The following is a 12568-nucleotide window of genomic DNA, read 5'->3' as shown; positions in this document are numbered from 1 at the left end:
AGCCAAAAAAATAATAAAATACATTTTTGTGATTTCTAGGCGTGTTTGGACAGGATTTTATAAATAATTTTTGTTTAATTTTTGTTTTATCTTAAAAATGTCGTAAAAACTTATCTAAAAATCAATGTTTTCCATTTTTTTTTTGTTAAACATTGTAAGAACAAGAGGACAAAAATAATATTTTTTTTTTAAATTTAACTTTTAATATTTTTAACATAATTTTGCTTAATAAGTGCGTTTCTAGATCAAAATCGTGTTAAAACGCCTGAAAAATGCAAAAATAAAATATAATTTTTGCCTTAATTTGTTGATTTGTTTTAGCGAAAATTTTTGAAAAACCTGAATTTTAATACAAAAACTTGATTAAATAAATTGTCGACTAAATTTTGTGTTTTCTCGACTTATTTTTGACTTTTTGCTCAAAAATCAGTTAAATCGAGCGGAATAAATGAAAAAAACATCAATTTTAATTATTGCTTAGGCGTGTTTGGACAAGATTTTGCAAAATAAATAAGTCTCCAGTTCAAAATTGAGCGAAACAAGCTAAAAAAAATTATATTTAATTTTTTTACCGTTTGAACGAAATTTTTTGAACATTTTTTGCTTTTAATTTAAAACGTTTTTAAACTCGAAAAAAGCAAAAATAACATTGTTTTTGACCAATGCAAGAATTATATAATGTTTGACTTAATTTGTTGATTTGTGTTAGCGAAATCTCGTGAAAAACCTGAATTTTAGTACAAAAACTAGAAACGGTGGTCAAATCCTAGCCGCTCGTCCCTTGTAGAATGCAAAATATTAGAATATTAGAATTAAATTATTGAATTTGTGTTATTATTTTAGTTCAAAAACGTGCTTAAAAGCATTTTGTTTTCACGACTTTTTGTTTTAACTTAATTCGAGCGAAATAAACGAAAAAATATCAATTTCAATTTTATTTTGTAAATTTTCTCTTTTTTTTTTTTAAACTCATCAAAAACTGAGCTGAACAAGGGGACCAAAAACTATTTAAATTTTAATTAGAAAACACGATGTTTTTTTCAGTTGAGGACATTTTAGGCCATAGTTTTAAGGCTTTTTTTCATTTTAGTTGTCATTAATTTTTCATTAATTCTCTACATACAGGGTGAATATAAAGTATGGAACCAAGCAGTTTTATTTTTAATCATTTGCTCCCAGAAAATAATAATTAATATGAATTAAAGTAGTATAAAAAATGTGATGTAATTTTTCAACCTGTTTGGACGTAATTTTTTGAACATTTTTTGCTTTCAATTTAAAACGTTTTTAAACCCGAAAAAAGTAAAAATAACATTGTTTTTTACCTCTTTTTGAAAAAAATGCCGAGTAATTGCATTTTTATTTGAATATCGTGCTAAAACGCTCGAGAAATGCAAGAATTATATAATTTTTGACTTAATTTGTTGATTTTTTTTGATTTGTGTAGTACAAAAACTAGAACGGTGGCTCGTGTAGAAGGCAAATTATTAGAATTAAATTATTGAATTTTTGTTATTTTAGTTCAAAAATGTGCTTTTTTCTCGACTTTTTTTTTAAATTTAATTCGAGCGAAATAAACCAAATTACATCAATTTTTATTTTGTAAGATTTTTCTTTTTCTTTTAAAAACATGCTTAAAACTTATTAAAAAATTAAAGATTTTTTTGTTAAAAACTGATGTAAACAAGGGGACAAAAAACCATTTAAATTTTAATTAGGAAACGGGATATTTTTTACAGTTGAGGACATTTTAGGCCATAGTTTTAAGGCTTTTTTCATTTTAGTTGTCATTTAATTTTTCATTAATTCTCTATATGTTAGCAACTAGTTTTTAACTTTTCTTTTATGTTTTGTAAATCTTTTGAATTAAGAAAATTGAATTCCTTCTCTGATAGTTGAAAAACTATTAAATGAAAATAATTTTGGGACATTTGGGACACCTGTAGATATTTTGTGATTTTTTTTAAAATCAGTTACGAATTGCTGAGACGTTCAAGACTCGAATTTTTTAAATCTTGATTTAATCAGTGTGATTAGTGATTTAAAAAGTTGAAATTTTGCCACACCAATCGTTGCGAACAATTTGGAGCAGGTAAATGATGGTATAATAAATAATGTTGGTTTGAGTTGGTCGTTTAGAGAGATGTTTGAAATGGATGGGAATCGTCCTGAAGTTGTTATATGTGCACGATTTGTAGGAATGAAATTCCCGACAACGCCGCCGGCCCGCCGCAAACACCTGACCGGAATTCAAAATCCAGTATTGTTGTCTGAATCGTTTCCCTTAACCAAAAGCAAATCGCATGAGTCGCAATTGGCAAAAGGCGATAACGGTGAACTACCACCACCACCACCACTACCACCACCACCAAGCGGTGAAAAGGGTTCTGGGAAGCGGTCGAGGTTACCGACTGAGCCAGGACCTGACACTGATTACACAAGTCCGATCCTGACCAGTCCCATTAAGTCACCCCCGTATAATAACACAGGAACTGATAGTGACGACAATAGTTACAAATGTGAGTGTGATAAATCACCACAATGTGGCCACAGATTATCCGTTGATAACAGATATGTCACAATGACCTTGGTGGTCGACTGTGATTGGCTAATCCAAACTATGCCGTTTTTATAGTCCGGTCAAAATAAACATTTTAAATAACTAAAATTTCGACAGAGCTAAATTTTGGTGGAGATATTGAGTACACCATTAGGAATAAAGTGTCAAAAGTCCCCATCGATCCCATGTGTGCTAAAAAAGTTATTCGGGGTCAAATGTCAAAATTTGACGTTTTTTTCGAAAACGGTAAGTTTTATCAAAAAAGTAGCCCAGTCAAAAAATATAGATCTTGAAATTATCTACAAAATGGTCCTTATACTTTTTTTTTAACAATCACCATTCCTGAGATATCGCGATTCTAAAAGTTGAAGGAGTCACGTTCTACATGGTATGCACATACAGAGTGCGTCAGAACTCCCGCTTCAAAGACAAATGTCATGTAGGGTAAGGTACCACAAACATAGAAAAAATTAAAAAAAAAATCTATCTATAAAAGTTTCAAAGTTATGAGAGTTTAAATTTTGCACTTTGACTCTATTTATTTCTGTAGGGAAAATAATTTTCCAAGTTTTTTTGCTACAGGCCATTAGAAGAAGAAACTAAAAAGCTGTGTCCTAAATTGTAACTCTGTTCAATGTTATTTGTGGCTTTTATTGTACCTTTACTAGATAATTGTAAAAAAACATATACAAAATCATCAGTATTATTAAATAGACATAAAAAATAGTCAAATGTCAAAAAACAAATGTCAAATGTTTTTGACAGATAGAATTTTTTAAACATTTTTTTATGTTCCTGGTATCTTATTTTACTTGAAATTTTTCTTCTACTTCATTAAACTTATAAATATCTCGATTCCATTAGAATTACAAAGAATTTATTTGGTAATACATACAGGCTGTTCAAAAAATCGCGCATTTCCTTGAAAGGGAGTAATTGGGTAGTCCCCAGAGTACTGAAAAAATGTTTAAAAAATTCTATCTGTCAAAAAATTTTGACATTTATTTTTTGACATTTGTCATTTTTTTATGTCTATTTAATAATACTGATGACCTTGTATATGTTTTTTTATAATTATTTGATAAAGGTACAAAAATTTTGTCAATAAAAGCTACAAATAATATTAAACAGAGTTACAACTTAGGATACAGCTTCTTTGTTTCCTTTTCTAATAACCTGTAGCAAAAAAACGTGGAAAATTATTTATCCTACAGAAATAAATAAGAGTCAAAGTACAAAATTTAAACTCTCATAACTTCGAAATTTTTATAGATAGAATTTTTTTAATTTTTTTTATGTTCCTTACCCTACATGGCATTTGTCTTTGGGGCGCGAGTTCTGGCGCACTCTGTATGTGCATATGATGTAGAACGTTACTCCTTCAACTTTTAAAATCGCGATATCTCAGGAATGGTGATTCTTGGAAAAAAAGTATAAAGACCATTTTGTAGATAATTTTAAGATCTATAATTTTCGTCTGAGCTACTTTTTTGATAAAACTTGCCGTTTTCGAAAAAAATCTAAAAAACGTCAAATATTGACCTTTGACCCCGAATAACTTTTTTAGCACACATGGGATCGATGGGGACTTTTGACACTTTATTTCTAATGGTATACCCAAGGTCTCCACCAAAATTTAGCTCTGTCGGAATTTTAGTTATTTGACCACTATTTTTATGACTAATTTGACCGGACTATTATGAATGATTTGGATTAGTTTTTTTGGTGTGATTGTTGGGGAAGAAAACTATTCACCAGTCTAACTTTCCGACTAACTAAAGTCTGTTTTTTTTTTTTTTAATAGAAATGCCAAACAGACTTAACGTTGGCATCACTAGTAAATAGTCCGGTCAAAATAGACATTTCAAATAACAAAAATTCCGACAGAGCTAAATTTTGGTACACCATTAGAAATAAAGTGTCAAAAGTCCTCATCGATCCCATGTGTGCTAAAAAAGTTACTTGGGATCAAAGGTCAAAATTTGAGGTTTTATGGATTTCCTTCGAAAATGGTAAGTTTTATCAAAAAAGTAGCCCAGACAAAAAAGATAGACCTTAAAATTATCTACAAAAAAGGTCCTGATACTTTTTTTTCTAAGAATCACCATTGCTGAGATATCGCGATTTTAAAAGTTGAAAGAGTCACTTTCTATATACATAGTGCGCCAGAACTCGGCCCCCCAAAAAAACGCCATGTAGGGTAAGGTACCAGGAACATGTAAAAAATTTCCTCTTTTTGATTACAATTTTGTTGGCAGATCTGTTGGTAAACGGTTAATCTGTGGTGTGGCGTTGTTTCTGATTGGTTTTGTTATGTTGTTGGTTGTAGCAGCGCCGAGTCTTCAAGTGCCGAAATCGCCAAGGACACCGACACCAGTAGGCCGAAGTATGACACATCAGATAAATCATAGATTTACGAAAACGTTTAAAATGATTGCGACTTGTGGATATTGTCAAAAACCGATTTATTTCGGTGCTGGATTAAAATGCAAAGAGTGCAAATATACTTGTCATAGAGAGTGTGAGGATAGGGTTACGCCATCGTGCGGTTTACCACCTGAACTACTCGATGAATTTAAAAAGAAATTGTCATGTGAAGTACAGGTTTTTCCCTCGCCTAATCCGAGTAGGGCTAGCAATACGAAAAATATTATCAATTCGCTTAGGATTAGGAAGAGGTCGCATCCGCAGCCTTCGATCAACATTGCGCCGTTTCCGGTAAGAGATTTTTTACTGTGAAGTAGGCTTTAATGTCAAATTTGACATTTCGTTACGTCAAAATGACAGGTACATCATTCATTATCTAAAGGCCGTTTCACAAGTTGCCAGTGTTGCCAGCTGAAAAACATTAATTAATTAATAACCAGATTTCAAGATTACGATTTACATTTTTGTAATAGTATCGAAAGTTTAAGCCTAAAAATCAGATAAAAACAAGATATATTTTTTTATATTAATTTAGTGATTTTTGACTCAGTAAAAAAACGGAGTTTTTAAGCTTAAAAATCTGTTTAAACTCTTGTAACAAGTAAAAATGACATTATTTTTGGCTCTAACAATGTTTTTTCGAATAAAAGAGTTATAATATCCGAAAAATTCAACAGTAGTATAATTCTTGACTTAGTTTGTTGATTTTGTTTGCTTTTTTTCTCTAAAAACTTGAGTTTTAGTACAAAAATGTACTGAAAAGCATTTTCGATCAAATTTTATGTTTTGTCACCTTATTTCTGACTTAATTTTGCTCAAAAACCAGTTAAATCGAACGAAATGTGTTTCAAATTTTTCACACTATGAAAATTCACTGTGAAGCAGGCTTTAACGTCAAATTTGACATTTCTAAACCTCAAAGTGACAGGAATATCCTGAGTGACAAGTTCATTATCTAAAGGTGATTTCACATGTTACCACTGTTGCCAGCTGAAAAAAAAAATAATTACCACATTACAAGATTGCAATTTAGATTTTTGTAATAGTATCGAAGGTTTACGTTTTTTTACATAAACTGAATGGTTGAAATACAAAAATGTGCACAAAACCATTTTTGATCAAATTTTGTATTTTGTCGAATTTTTTGACTTAATTTTGCTGAAAAAACAGTTAAATCAAGCGAAATAAACGAAATATGTATCAAATTTTTGACACTCTAAAAATGTGAAGCAGGCTTTAATGTAAAATTTGACATTTTAGAACGTCAAAATGACAGAAATATCAGCAGTACTGGTAAGATTATTATATCTAAAGGTCGTTTCACAAGTATTCAGTGTTGCCAACTCAAAAAAAAATTCACCACATCCGAGTTGAAGAAGTTGATAAATTTACACCTATTTTCACCAGATCGTAAGAGTACGATTTAAATCTAGAAATCTAGAAAATAGCGCTTAAAATTTATGTATTTTTACATAAACTGAGTGGTTAAAGACTAAACATCAGATTTTTTTTATAATAATTTAGTGATTTATGACTCTGTAATAAACGGAGTTTTCAGCTTGAAAATCTCCTTAAACTTTTGAAAAAAAAAAAGACTTTATTTTTGGCTTAACTCTGTTTTCTCAGCTTATTTTTTTACTTCATTTTGCTAGAAAAACAAAAAAATTTAGCGAAATAAATAAAATACCTATTTAATTTTGACATTTTTTGAAAATTCACTGTAAAGCAAACTTTAACGTTAAATTTGACATTAAAAAAATGTCAAAATGACTATAATCACTATAAATGACAAGTTTAAAGAGAGGTTATTATCTAAGGGCCGTTTCACAAGTGATCAGTCTTGCGAACTCAAAAAAAAAAATTACCACATCTGAGTTTAAAAAAGTTACCTATTTTTACCAGATTACAAGATTACGATTTAAATTTTTGTAATAGTGTCGAGAGTTTATGTTTTTTTTCATAAACTAAGTAGTTAAAGCTTAAGAATCAGATAAAAATATAAAATATTTATTTTTATTACAATAATTTAGTGATTTTTTCACTCTGTAAAAATGTAGTTTTGTACTTAAAAATCTGCTTAAATTCTCGAAAAAAGCATAAATGACTTCATTTGCCTTGTTTTTTTTTTACAAAATTTTGCGAAATAATTGTGTTTCTAGCTGAAAAACTTGTTAAAATGCCCGAAAAATGCAACAATAGTTACAATTTTTGACTTAATTTTTTGGTTTTTTGGTTTGTTTTGACGAAATCGTACGAAAAATTTGAATTTTAATACCAAAATGTTCTGAAAAGCATTTTTGATCAAATTTTGTGTATTGTCGGTTTATTTTTGACTTAGTTTTACTCATAAAACTAATTTTTGTGATTTCTAACCGTTTTTGCAAAAACGAATTCAAGCGAAACAAGTTTAAAAATAATATCAATTTTGAAATTTTTCAGCCGATTAAAACGAAATTTTTCGATTTTTTTTATTTGTAACTCAAATGCGTACTTAAACACTTAAAAAAGATAAAAATAATATAATTTTTGACTTAATTTGTTGATTTTTTTGGTTTGTTTTAGCGTAATTTTGAGCGAAACAAACTAAAAAATAGTTTCAATAGTAATATTTCATCCAATTTAATCGTATTTTTTTGAATTTTTGTTTTTAAAACACTTGTAAAAGGGAAAAATAACATAATTTTGGGATATTTTATTAAATTTGGTGTTTATAGCTAAAAAACAATCAAATAGGGTAATTGGTAAAACATAACCAAAAATTAAAATTTGACAGTTAGAAACGTCAATATGACAGTTAATGACATTGTTTTTTCTATTTCAGTAGTTACGAAAAAAATCCCCAAAGTTCAGCGACTTTGCTGATTTTGCTCTCTATTTTTTTATAATACTAGTCATATTTTGCAGCTGTTAGCTGTTGTCAATTCCTTTAATTATGATCTATGATGGTATAAATATCGTGACAATTTAAATAATTTAAATGGATTTTTTTCCAGCCTCCTGATTCAAGTTCGAACACATCAAGTTGCAATAGCTCAACACCTTCCAGTCCTGCTGTTCTACCAATACCAACACCTCATGCTAGTCACAAACAACAATTTTCTTTCCCTGGTGATTAAAAAAAAAAAATGTAGTAAAAAATTTATGAATTAATTCTAGATTTAGCTCATAATGAATCGAACGAAATAACGATCGAAACCGACTCATTGACCACTCACCATCACGATCAACAGTCACGTGACAGTGATCGTACCGCATCTGTTTCGGGAAGTACCGATTCGGATAAAACACCAGTCCGTGTAGATTCACAAGAAAGTCAAGTTTCAGACACTGAAACGATCACAGATGGTCATAGATGGCCGCGACAAAATAGCGTAAGTGTTTTGTTTGTGTGGTAAAAATGGCGACCGTGACGGCCATTTTGTAGATGTCAATGCGTGAATGGGATATTCCATATGAGGAGTTGAAAATGGGGGAGGTAATAGGGACGGGGCGATTTGGTACTGTCTACAGGGGGTATTGGCATGGTGACGTTGCTGTTAAAGTACTCAATATGAGTTATCTCAGCGATGAAAAGACTTTAGAACAGTTTAAAAATGAAGTGTCAACGTTTCGAAAAACGCGTCATGAAAATGTGATTTTGTTTATGGGGGCGTGTATGCAGCCCCCGAAATTGGCCATTGTGACGAGTTTGAGCAAAGGCATGACTTTATACACACACATACATTTGAGGAAAGATAAGTTTAATATGAATAAAACGACAATCGTCGCTCAACAGATCTCACAGGTGAGAGAATTGGGGGAATCACAGAGGTATTAATTGTTTTTTTTTGCAGGGAATGGGTTATTTGCATGCGAGAGGCATTGTTCATAAAGATCTAAAAAGCAAAAATATTTTCCTAGAAAATGGTAAAGTTGTAATAACCGATTTTGGTTTGTTTAGTGTTACGAAATTGTGTTTCGGAAATCGGTAAATAATTTTTTTGTGTGTGTAAATTATTACTAATTTTGTGTGTTTTTTTTTATAGACAAAATGATGGTTTATCGATACCTCCAGGTTGGTTGTGTTATTTATCACCGGAAATTATTAAAAAATTGCACGCTCATCAGTTACATGCCGAAGAATTGCCGTTTAGTAAAGCATCGGATGTTTACGCTTTTGGGTAAAAAAATTTTTTTTAATTGAACAAATTTTATTCGCAATGTATCAATTTCATACTGGCTGAAATTATTACATACCCAAAAAAATATTGCATATTATCTGACATTTATAGTATTCAGAAATTAACTAAAAATAGTATATTATGTGACAAGGTTCGAATTTTTTTTTTAGTCTAATAAATGCGAGGTTATAAAAATAAGATTTTGCCAAAAAATAGCCTCTGGTTCAAAATCGAAGTATCAATTTCGTGACTGGGAAGTAGGCCATTACTGACTCGCCGAGAAATTATTACATACCTAGAAAAATAGTGCATATTATCTGACATTGTTTTTTTATGCAAAATTTATAATATTCAAAAATTAACTAAAAATAGTATATTATATGACAAGGTACGAAATTTTTTCTTTATAGCCGAGCTGTGTATTAATAAATGCGAGGTTGTAAAAATAAGATTTTGCCAAAAAATAGCCTCTGGTTCAAAATCGAAGTTAAGTGAAATCAGCTGAAAATAATAGTTTCTATTTAATTTTTCAATCTGTTTAAACCAAATTTTTGTGTTTTTTTCTCAAAAAGTGCAGCATTTTTGATTTATTTTATTAAATTTTGGCTTCTTTTTTAAGGAAATTTGGCGAAATATTGTGTTTCTACTCAAAAAAGCATTTGAAAAAAGCTAAGGTAAATTGGCATTTTTGACCATGTTTAATAAAATCTTGTAAAAAACATACTGAATTATTTTTAACTAATTTAAAAAAATTAATTCTCACTTAAAATTCAAATTGTATTGCATGTTTTTTCGATTTATTTTTGAGAAACTTTGACGAAATGATCAATTTGGTATCTGAAAACGTGGAAAATGCTCGAAAAGAAAGAGTGTTTTTATTTTAATATTTTTTTTTAGTTTTTTAATTTTCAAAAAATTATCAGATATTAAAAGTTTATATCAAAACGCATGAAAATCAACATATATAGTGAAATTTTATCAAATCTGGCAACACTGCATGTAATGGTAAAAGTGTTTCACATTTTTTGTTCGCAACGGTACCAACGTTAAGGCTACAACTAAATGTCTAATCAAATTATCTTTAAAATTAAGTTGGCAACATTGCATAATGTAAAAAAAAATTCAAAAGCGCTTATTTATGTCTGCAGATTAGGTTGCATAATTTATTTACCAACGGACATGCAACATACAGGGTGAATAAAAAGTATGGATTCAAAAATTTTTTTTGTTTACTGAAAATAATTAATAAAAATTAAAGTGCTGTAAAAAGTGTGATTGTGTTTTGAGAATGAAATTTCGTTTTGTTTTTGAGTTTTTTTTTGTCAATATGCAACATGTGAAAAAAAAAATTTGATAAAAATTGAATATAAATTAGATAACCTTTATGAAAAAAATAGTTTTGTGGTGGGTTGCCATTCAAAAAAAAATTTTTGCAAAACTCAAAACAAAAAAATTGATTTTTGATAAAACCCATTTTTATAATACTTTATAGTACATTAGTTTTTTCAAAATATGAATAGTTTAAGCAAAAAAAAAAACGTTTGGTTCTCTCTTCTTTTTTTTATAAAATATTCAGAAATCAACAAAAAAATGTATATTTACATTACATTACAAGGTAGAGAAGAGATTTTTTATAGCCGAGATGCGTAGCATCGAGGGAAGTAAAAAATCCGGTGCTATAAAAATCTTTACTGTGTTTTTTATTTTTATTTTACTTTTTTTTTACAATTTTTAATGAGGAAGTTTATTTTTTTTTTATTTGATTTTGCATTAATTTCATCTCGAAATACTTTCATTAGTACTTGTGATAATAATAGTTTTCAATGATATTCTAGAAATATTTGTATCAATATCTCTTGGTCAATGATGAAAATAATTTTTGACTACTAAGTTTACAACTCAAATAATGGTACTTTTTACAACTAGTAGTAAAACAAATTAAATTATGACAGTTATAAATTGACATTTGATGATTGCGAATAAAATAGTATACAAACCTCCATTTCAATAAAACTCTTCCTCATCGTTGTGTAATATACTATTTATCGTAATTGTTTTTAGTACTGTTTGGTACGAATTATTATGCAGCGAATGGCCGTTTAAGTCACAGCCGCCTGAGGCAATAATTTGGCAAGTTGGAAAAGGTATGAAACAACCATTGGCGAATCTTCAAGCTTCTCGCGACGTTAAGGTAACCAAATAATAAAAAAAAAAAAATCAAATTGTTATTTATTTGGTTTTAAGGACATTTTGATGCTGTGTTGGTCGTATCGCGAAGAGGATCGTCCCGATTTTATCCGACTTGTGAATATTTTAGATAAATTACCGAAAAAGCGTCTCGCACGAAGTCCCTCTCATCCGATTCATTTGTCACGTTCGGCCGAATCGGTCTTCTAAAACTGAGCAAAAGGAGCCCCCAGAGTCCAGAGTTGGGTATATAGAGGGCGTGGGCGCCACCCCCCACTACTAATTTGTGAATCTCAAAACGCATGCGTATTGAGACATCAATTAGGGGTGGGGAGTGGTGACAGAAGCCGTCTATATAGGGTGGTACAAAAGTCTAGAAATGATTTTATTCAGGCGAAACTATCAATTTTTTTGCCAAATAAATTTATAGGTGTGCAATGGCTATAAAAATGCTATTCAAATTTTTTTTTAAATATTAATTAATTGTTTATACTTACGAGATAAACATAGTAACAATTTTTTTTTAAATGGAAATCTACGACAAATTTTTTTTTTAGACAACGAGCTTGTTACAAGAATTGTCACTGTGCAAAAAATTTTTTCGTAAATCTCACACTTGTGTGTTAAAAAAAATGTTTGACTTTATTGCACTAGAGATTAATGCAGGTAGAAATAGAAATATTTAAATCTGAATTATTTGTGGAATGCTCGAGAAACCATCGAACCTTATCGTAAGGGTTAATATCAGATAATTATAATGTATTTTTTTATATTATTTAAAGATATTTTAGTGCAATTTAGGATTTTTTAAGTGGTAACAAACTTCCAACATCGAAAGACAAAAATTTATAGCGAACTAAAAATTTAAACAATAGTCAAAAAACGTTTTTATGACAATTGTCATATATATATTTTGACAAACTACACAATTTAATATTATAACAATAAAAAAACTTGTAAAATTTTTACATGTTATTTAATTATAAAAGTGGTCACTTTTGTGACGTTTGCGGATAAAAAATTAAATATGTTCAACAAATTTTCATATTTTTACTTAAAAAGCTTAACAAAACTTGAAGAGTGGGATTAAACGCTTGTTTCATAAATTACTTGTGCCAGAAAATTATGAACTTTACTTTTAAAATAAGATTTTAAAAAATTCTTATACTTTTTTTCTAACTTTATTATTATTAAATTTTATTTGTTAATAACTATACTTTCAAAAAAGTGTTAT

The 12568-nt window shown here is 29.3% G+C and overlaps 1 protein-coding gene across 4 annotated transcripts in view; it reads left to right on the top strand.

Annotated features, from left to right (window-relative positions):
* LOC123004530 (kinase suppressor of Ras 2) overlaps positions 1 to 11856 on the top strand; it is a 14268-nt gene extending 2412 nt beyond the window's left edge. For 2 of the 4 annotated variants that reach the window (XM_044397868.1, XM_044397869.1), the window contains exons 4-12: positions 2199 to 2519; positions 4890 to 5278; positions 7981 to 8095; positions 8144 to 8358; positions 8412 to 8771; positions 8821 to 8954; positions 9013 to 9147; positions 11209 to 11338; positions 11392 to 11856. In XM_044397868.1, the coding sequence (XP_044253803.1) occupies positions 2199 to 2519; positions 4890 to 5278; positions 7981 to 8095; positions 8144 to 8358; positions 8412 to 8771; positions 8821 to 8954; positions 9013 to 9147; positions 11209 to 11338; positions 11392 to 11544 (1952 nt within the window). In that variant the 3' untranslated portion in view covers positions 11545 to 11856. The remainder of the gene's footprint in view (positions 1 to 2198; positions 2520 to 4889; positions 5279 to 7980; positions 8096 to 8143; positions 8359 to 8411; positions 8772 to 8820; positions 8955 to 9012; positions 9148 to 11208; positions 11339 to 11391) is intronic. The other 2 variants (XM_044397866.1, XM_044397867.1) reach the window with 2 other exon arrangements.
* The last annotated feature ends 712 nt before the right edge of the window (positions 11857 to 12568 follow it).

The sequence above is a fragment of the Tribolium madens genome, unplaced genomic scaffold, assembly GCF_015345945.1.
Source record: "Tribolium madens isolate multiple individuals breed KSU strain unplaced genomic scaffold, Tmad_KSU_1.1 Scaffold_1;HRSCAF=32;Tcas5.2_LG8, whole genome shotgun sequence".
Lineage (NCBI taxonomy): Eukaryota > Metazoa > Arthropoda > Insecta > Coleoptera > Tenebrionidae > Tribolium > Tribolium madens.
The sequence above is the reverse complement of the archived record's forward strand: the minus strand, read 5'-3'. Positions and strand labels throughout refer to the sequence as shown.